The sequence below is a fragment of the Nannobrachium achirus genome, assembly GCF_963921795.1.
Source record: "Nannobrachium achirus genome assembly, chromosome: 16".
In the NCBI taxonomy this organism is placed as follows: Eukaryota; Metazoa; Chordata; class Actinopteri; order Myctophiformes; family Myctophidae; genus Nannobrachium; species Nannobrachium achirus.
Genome location: NC_137823.1, coordinates 28,606,765 through 28,615,493, shown reverse-complemented (window position 1 = coordinate 28,615,493; position 8,729 = coordinate 28,606,765). Strand labels below are relative to the sequence as shown.

Sequence of the window (8,729 nt, the reverse complement as noted above, 5' to 3'; positions counted from 1 at the left end):
GGTCCACTTGAGATGAGGACCGCGTCCCGACCAGCCTGTTCCGTGTTGAAGAGGAGGGCCGAAAAGGGGGGCAGCAGTTAGTTTGTTTGGGCGTCCGCAGTGAGCCAGGGAGAGGAGAGGACGATTGGAGAGAGAAGAAGCAGTGGCCGCTGGCCCCAGCAGCAGCAGCAGAGCCGCAAGCATGGACCAAGAAGACGACAATAACAACAACAACATGCACGGCGGAGGCGCTTCCTCCTCCAAAAAGACAATCATCTCAAAGATCTTCAAAGTTCGCAAGAGGAGGCAGATGCTTTTCGTGCAAGTGTGTTTCATCTGCAGCGTGCTGTTCGTGGCGTGGAGCGCGTCGGCTCTGCTCACAAAGACAGGTGAGTGAGTGGGTGAGTGGGTGGCCACAGTGTGGGGGGACCGGTTCGGTCCTCCATGTGGGTCACGGTGGGCCCGGTAACCTAACCGGGGGACTGCTGACAAACGTGGGCCACCATGGAGGATGGAACAGGACAGATCACACCATCAAGCTGAGGGATTCTGCAGTAGAATAATCGTGCATCACTCCAATCAGAACGCGTTGCGTTTAAATCATTCTTTGAGAAAGTATAGTAGCCCACACACACACTGTCAAGGGCACGTATGCCTTCCCTGGTCAGATAAATCGTGGAATTCCTATGTATCAAATCCATAGGATTGAGCAGGGGATGTTATCTTGTGCAAAATGCGCCCTGCAGGGCTGTCTGTACGGTGGCTCTGGGTTTAATGGCATGCATGAGGCTTTCTGGCCATATAGGTGGACGTACTGCCTCCATCCATTCCTGACTGCAGCGAATGATGCAGCCTATATGGTTGTGCAATGAATGTGTGCCTGCTGTGTTGTACATTTATATTGGGAGACTGCTTCCATATCGGTGATGTATGTAGGTCATAATAATGTATTTTCTATGCGTCTGTCTGTCCTTATGCCGCAGTGTGCGCGCCGTGGAAACGGAATGTTTTTTAGATACAAACCCACGGTGACACACACACACACACACACACACACACACACACACACACACACACACACACACACACACACACACACCACACTACCCACATTCACTGTAGTAGACAATACAGTATAATATAACCGACGACAGGACGCTTTTTCAATAAGCCTAATTTTGGTTGGAGTCATTATTCTCTACGCTCCATCTGTGGCAAACCAGCCAAATGTGCGTGGCTCTTTGCCAGGCGCTGGAGACGAATGGCAAGCAGCGCATCTCTGGTCACTACGTTTGGAGCGCTGCCCCGTGGTAATGCTGGCACCATCCTCTCTCTCTCGCACGCACGCACGCACACACACACACACACACACACACACACACACACACACACACACACACACACACACACACACACACACACACACACACACACACACACACACACACACACACACACACACACACACAGTCATTCTCCTGCATAACGCACGCTTTAGGTTCTGCATGAGGCTCGAGTGATACAATTACGCAGAGGACGATCATTTGGGAAATAAAATGAGGTGTGTGTGTGTGTGTGTGTGTGTGTGTGTGCGCGCGCGCGCGCGCGCGTGTGTGTGGGAGGAGGGGGGGGGGGGGTGCCGGTGAGCACTTTCTTCTCGCCGATCCATTATTCACAGCTGCTCTCAGATGTGTGCACGGTGAGGTCGGTCGGTGGGTTATTCTTCAGAATGCATCGTGCACCGTGTTTTGTGAGACGCATGTCACACACGAGCCTCAGATATAGGCTACAAAGAACGCGCACGCGGTCCCGTGTATGGGGCTGGCTGGCTATGTCAAAACCGCTGCACGTGTCCGAGGTGAACACTTAACATGCAGAATAGTAGCTCAGCTGTCTCTTCGTTATGTAATCGTCACCATACCGCCATGACAACTAACCTTGACATTCCACATACTAGTGAGGAATATACCTGACTAGTCATTCATAGCTGAGGTTATCCATCAACATGAGTGATAGGCTCTCGGAAAGGTTTGAAGCCTGTATCTGCAAAAACATAACACAAAATCTATACGGCATATAAAAAAAAATACCCCTCAGGCTGGATTGCTATATTCAGTGTCACTATGGATATTGCACATTTCGTGTTTGCCACAGCCAGGGGTGTCACAACCAGGGATGTAGTGGGGGGGAACGCGGGGGTACGGAGTGCCCACACTTCTCTCAAGTCAAGTCAGTTGATATTTTCAGGTCGTTCTGACCCAGCAATTGGTTGAAATAGGCTCGCCAGCCATGCTGAAATGAGCATGACTAACAGCAGATGGTAATATAAGATTTGAAAATGGATTAATTAATTGGAAATATCAGTTGTGGAGCTATTTTGCATGGGAAGTTTGGCTGATGATCCGGTCATCAAATTATTGGTTGAGAACCACTGGTCTAAGGCTATTTCTGCCGCCGCGCAGACCCGTTTTAAGCCAGCGAAAACGTTATGTGCACGCGCACGGACGCACGTGCATGTACGTGCACGCGCGGGGAGTGCCCAGACTGCCCACACTTCCAAATTTAGCACTACAACACTGGTCACAACAAATACCTGGGTACTGGGTACAAGCATTCACTCACATTTTGTGCTTTAACTATTGAAAAATAGCAGATATACAAGCTCACAGCGCGGCACCGAGTGCCGCGCTGCGAGCATGTAGATCTGCTATTTTTGAAAAATCATGAATATTTGTGCGGAGTCTGAATATTTCAAATCCTTCTATGTCAGTGGTGCTCAAATATTTTCATGTGAAGGACCCCCAAAATGATATGTATTTTGGCCACGGTCCCCCATCTCAAAATATTTAGTTCCAGGGACCCCCCCAGAAGCAAAATTTGAGTTACAAGTGTTCACTTAAAGTTGTACCATGTAACTTTTTTTATAAAACAAATCTTAAAATTGTCCTAACTGTTAAATCACTAAAGTTTTAGAACACCCACTCCGTTATTTTCAGCTTCTGAAGCCTTCTCTTTATATGTTTTCTTCTTAGCAGTGACAGGGGCGGGATTTCGCGCCAAAATGACGTAATCTGCATCATCTGTATACGTTGTGTATACGTTGCCCAATCACATCGCCGATCATGCACACATGGTACACTACCGGCCAATCACAGCTTATCTGCTCTGGTCTCCAGGAAGCGCCTCCGCTTGGCTACAGTGTTTACCATGGTGAAGGATTTTAACCTCTTAATCCACAAATCCTGGCCAGAAAATTACTTCTACCATGCGTTCTACCCCTCCACGGATTACTATCGGTCGCGGTGGTTTGCGGCGCCGCTCCGGTGGTCCGCGGCGGTGGTCCGCGACGACTCCGGCCGAAAAACTGCCGAAAAAAGCAATACCGCTACTGATCACTAGTTGAGCAACTTACACAGTATAGCTTTAAAAAGTACATATATTCAAAGATTTGCACACATTTTCACGACTTGTGAGCTTGTATATCTGCTATTTTTCAATAGCTAAAGTATAAAATAATGAAGGCCCCTCCACCTTGGGCCATGGTAACTCAGTTCCATCCCCCGCCCCCCTCTTGTGACGCCCCTGGCCACAGCAGCACACAGGGAGAGGGATTACGGTTTCATGGAAACCTTGAATTTATACTGCTATCACGTATAGGGACGGAAGTGGTTTCAATCTGTTTGGTCCTCAAAGTGCTTTTAACCCTGACCCTCAACCTCAGAGGCTGGTGTGGGAGCTGCATCTGCATCCACTTAGGCCCAGGCCAGAGTATCATCTGTAAATCAGCACTCTATGGCCTGTACTGTGTGTCTCCGGAAAGGATGTATTATTGGGGAGAGTTTTATTAATTACATTAAAACAACAAGAGGCTTAAAAGATTATTCTCAAATGATATCATGCCACGCAAGTGCAAATCAGAAAAAATCTGTTGTCTCCGAAGAAGGCACGCTCCGGGAGCCAAACTAACTAAGCCTCCTGGTCAGTAATGGGCCTAATGGCTAGCCTTTTTTTCTTTCTAATCGAGTTTGCCTGACCCAAAGTGTGAGTGTTGCCATGCAGGGGTTGACAGAGATCGACGGTTCTGTGAACTTCAGCCATGATTCACTGCTGTGCCTTTTCAGAAGCAATGGTGGCCATCTCAACGTGTGCCAGATGAGAGGCGTTTGATCTCTAAGCCTTCTAGGGCAATGGAATGCTCCCGGACTTATGTGTCATGGTTGCTGCATGCTAATCAGATGAAACTAACTCTATATCATGGCCTTATGGACTTGTTTAGTACTCATCTCTCAAGTATCAGAAAAGAAACGAGTAAACAAGCGTTTGTCATGTCACAATAATTAACTGTGACCGTCGGCTGACACCTGTTTGATGTGTGTTTGCGTGCGACTCCGCGAGTGTTTTTTTTATTTTATCAAAAAGGCAACTGGGTTAAGGCAGCGGAAGCTTGTGATTAGCTGCGCGGAGATGATTAAAGTTGGGGGGAAGGAGATACACCTAAACCCTAACCTCAGTAAAACTAACGCTGGTGAATGCTAACCTGGTGAAATGCTAACCTGACAACGCTGGTGAATGCTAACCTGGTGAATGTTAACCTTTATGGTCGGCAAATGGGAGGTCGTCTCCACCATAACCCAGTTGCCTTTTTGATACACTCGGACTGAAAGACCTGCAAAAAAACACTCCTACGACTGCGTGCTGTAATGTGGGACTGGGCAAAATGGATGCAAAGAGATGCATTTCTTCTGGGTTATGTCTTTTAATGAAAGAGGGGTGGCAGGCATGTGGTGTTTCATCCTGCATGCGGATTGGATACATGTCTGGTAGCGGGGCACCACACGGGAGGCTAGCCTAGAACAGGTGTTTATGGAAGCAGGGCAGAGCCCAGGCCTGAACAGGTGTGTGCAGAGGATGTGAAGAGGGAGGCTGTAGTACAGAGGAAAAGCTTCAGTGTTATTTATCCACTTGTAACTGAGGCCATGGCTACACGGAGCTGGATATTTCATATATCCTGGTTTTTCAGATATCCACATAGAAAAATATCTAGGTCTACACGGAGCTGGATATTTCATGTATCCCGGTTTTTCAGATATCCACATAGAAAAATATCTAGGTCCACACGACAAAGATATCTAGGTCTAACAAGCACACACACAGTAAAGTCTTCAGAGATATCCGGGTTCCCTGTCTACACGGATCCAGTGAATCGGATATTTTTCAATGTCTTCACTTATTTATCTGGTTTAAAAAATATCCAGATTCACTGCCAAAATATCCAGCTTCGTGTGGCTACAAGCCCCAACAGCACCAAAAAATGTCTAGATTCACAAATATCCAGCTCTGTGTAGCCTTGGCCTGAGAGTGTACATCATGGGCAACTGGCGGCCCGGGGGCCACATGCGGCCCCCACCTACACTTAATGCGGCCCGCAGGTTAATATTATAATTGGTTTCAGCTGTTACAATCCCAAACATGCAAATATGACCGTTTTAATTACTTCAGTCTATACTAGTAGCTTAGTTACTAGTATAGTAGTACTAAAATGTTAGTCTTTTTTTTCATATCCAACATATTTGTATTTAGGTTCATAAAGTTAACATGAGTATAACTAAATGCATTTGAAATTAAATACAATTGTACATTTCAGGATTCCAATTAAAAAATAACAAAAAATATTCATGTTTCCAATTCAAAAGAAGCAAAAATAGCAGATCTACAAGCTCAAAACTTCTTTTGTATGAGATATACTAGAAAAACAAAGTAGAACGTAGCAATATGCAATGTGGCCCTCTGGAGTGAAGGTGGAAATATAGTGGCCCTCTCCATCATCAAAGTTGCCCACCCCTGGTGTACATGGTCTCTGAGTAGAGTTAAACGAAACACTGAGGATCTTACTGTGTAGAACAAGGGTTTTCAACATGGGGTCCTCAGTTACCACGGGGGGTCCTCCAAATCTTTGTGTGATATGATCATGTTTTTTTTTACATTTAACACTTGAACCCTAGCATCCCTATTCTGAGTGGAACATTAGCAGAAAATAGCAGATCTACAAGCTCACAACGCCTCACACTGCAAGGCGTTAACTTGTGAGCTTGTAGATCGGCTATTTCTGGCAAAGAGGTTTGGTGTTTTGGAGGGAAAGGAAGCGCAGACCACGTATTGATTGTTCAAGTGGTTAAATGTCTAAAAAGATACACATTAATCCAACATACACTGTCTGATGACAGTGCTGTCAAACAAGCCTAAGCCGTCTAAGAAATCTATGAACATGTTTAATTTGCAACACAATTGTATACAATACTGTATATAGGCTCTATTGGGGGTCCATGCTTCATCTCTCTCTCAGCCAAGGGGTCCTTGGCCTGAAAACGTTGAAGATCCCTGGTGTAGAAGGGATGATTTTTGGCAGCAGGAGGCCTGTGAGGAGGTGCACTCTGGTACGGGCACACGCTCACAGTGCAGGATGTGTGGAGGTGATTTATGAGTGTCCTTGGTCCACCCCTCCCCAGATGATTGGACTAGAGCTGGGGGATGACATTACTGTACTACCAGGTTACTGTTGCTCTGTCTCACTACAACACAATACAATCTGCTTGGATCGGAGGCAGACAGATACCACGTGGATAGTTTTGGCTTCTCCTTCAAGGCAGCAAAGGGGTTTGATATCTGTTTAGCTTAGTTTAGCTTTTGAGTCTTTGCCATCTAGAGTATTCTGCACAGCAGTTTTCAGAATGTTTCATTTATCAAGATGCCATGCAGTACCTGTAGCCAGGTAACCGACAGTGTAACATCTTGAAGATCTCTCTAATCTCACTAGGGGAATGGATTTATTTTCACGACTTTTTCAAAAATAGCAGATCTACACGCTCGCAGCGCGGCACTCGGATCAGAGTGATGATGATGATGTAAAAAAAAAAGTACATTCATTTCATACAGAGGTTTTTTTTTTACAATGTGCATTACATTCACCCATTGACACTAGAGTTCTCGCATTCTCCCGACCCAACATTAGGGTCTGGTAGGGCCTAAAATGTATGCTAATTAATTGGGCCGGGTAGAGCCTTGGGCTCAATGAAAAAAGAAAATATATTTGTTATTTTATTACTATTACTCTGTGATAGAGTTCTCAAATTCTTTCCAAACTCGATCATACCCAACGTTTTCGGGCCGGTTAGGGCCTAAAATGTATGCCAACTAGTCGGGCCGGATAGGGCCTTGGGCTGGCCCAGTTAGGGCCAGGCCTTAATTTTCAGGCCCGTTGAGAACTCTAATTCACACACAAACAGCGGAGGAAACCATGCAAGGCACCGACCGGTTACACCCCGCCACTCCGACATGTCTCCTTTCCGACATGTCTCCATTCCGACACTAACCCTATCTCTAACCCTTACCCTAAACGTAACCGCCACTCCGACAATAAGAAGTCAATTTCGGAGTGGCGACATGTCGGAATGGAGAGCGACACCCGCACCGACCTGCTCATAAGGAGCAGTAAGTAGTTAAATGTCTTTGCGCAATGACACTTGCACATGTAACCAGGAGGAGCTGGGGGCCGGGAACCATGGTGTTCCAAGGCCGCCGCTGCGCTGTGCATGCACATTATGGTCCCTCACGTCTAGATATAACCCTTTCAATATGCATCCTACCCATCAATGCTTCTCTAAATCATTGATTGACTCTTCAATTAGTGACCAATTGTTCTTTACAAAGCAGCTTTCTCAAAGATTGACTTTGAAGAGAAGAGGTTTTAATGCAAACTAAAACAGGTCTGTAAATGCCTTTTAAAAATAGTTGGGTACAATACTAAATCAAAAAAGAAAGGAGTAGTTCAATATGTTTTTTTAACTCATTTAATGCCACCCTTTCACCACTAGAGGGGGCCAAGTGTGCCACAGACAATCCCATAGAGATATGCTGGTATATGCAGAAGCCCTGCAGCCATGACTTGCCTAAACACTTTCCTTTGTGCATGTACAGGAAGAGGATGAAGTTAGCTTGAAGTTAGCTATTGGCTACCAAGCATTTTAAAAGCCTTATTTTCGTCAACTTAGCCATGATTAAACCTTGCACACCTCATGCATGGGAAAAAAACAGAGAAGAATGAGCTCTAAAAAATCCAATGCAATCCTGGATTGCATTGTTGTGGGTTTGTGCAGTTTGTTCACAGCTTTCAAACAAAAAAATCCGATTGGAAATCCGTTCAGGCATTCTTGAGATAATAGCCATTATGTTTTACACTGTTGTGAGCTTGGAGGTCTGCTACCTGAGTTGTATGGGGGTTGTATGGGGGTTAAACATGCAAAATCGCGATTGAAATCATGTTCACTAGTTTTGATGGGGTCCAAAAAAAAAATTTCCAAAAAAATCTTTCAAAAAAATTTTTTTTTTTTTTTTTTGAATCACGTGTATACACGTGATTGGCACTGTGGGATGCACTAATATATCACGTGTATACACGTGATTGGCACAGAATGAGTTAATTTGTCGCATTCCTAAGATAAAATAAATATTATCGTAAATGTACCCCATTGATTCCGGAATCAATGGGGGTAAATTTATTTTAATAAAATGATTGTCTTAGGAATGCAACAAAAACATAGTTGTGTGACATGGTTTTGAGTAATCATTAGAAAAAGTCATTTTAGGGGTGAACTACTCCTTTAAGTGAAGCTAGAATTACTTTTCACCCCTGTTCTGTTCACAACAGAATGTTCTTTTGATGTACTGACAATATTGATGACGACTGCTGTTTG

General features: G+C 45.1%; 1 protein-coding gene across 1 annotated transcript in view; it reads left to right on the top strand.

Annotated features, from left to right (window-relative positions):
- Positions 1-181: 181 nt before the first annotated feature.
- The window catches only part of slc24a4b (solute carrier family 24 member 4b), a gene marked incomplete at both ends in the record, with an annotated part of 66,338 nt that continues 57,790 nt past the window's right edge, over positions 182-8,729 (top strand). Inside the window, one exon of the mRNA XM_080744843.1 lies at positions 182-368. Within this exon, the coding sequence (XP_080600969.1) occupies positions 182-368 (187 nt within the window). The remainder of the gene's footprint in view (positions 369-8,729) is intronic.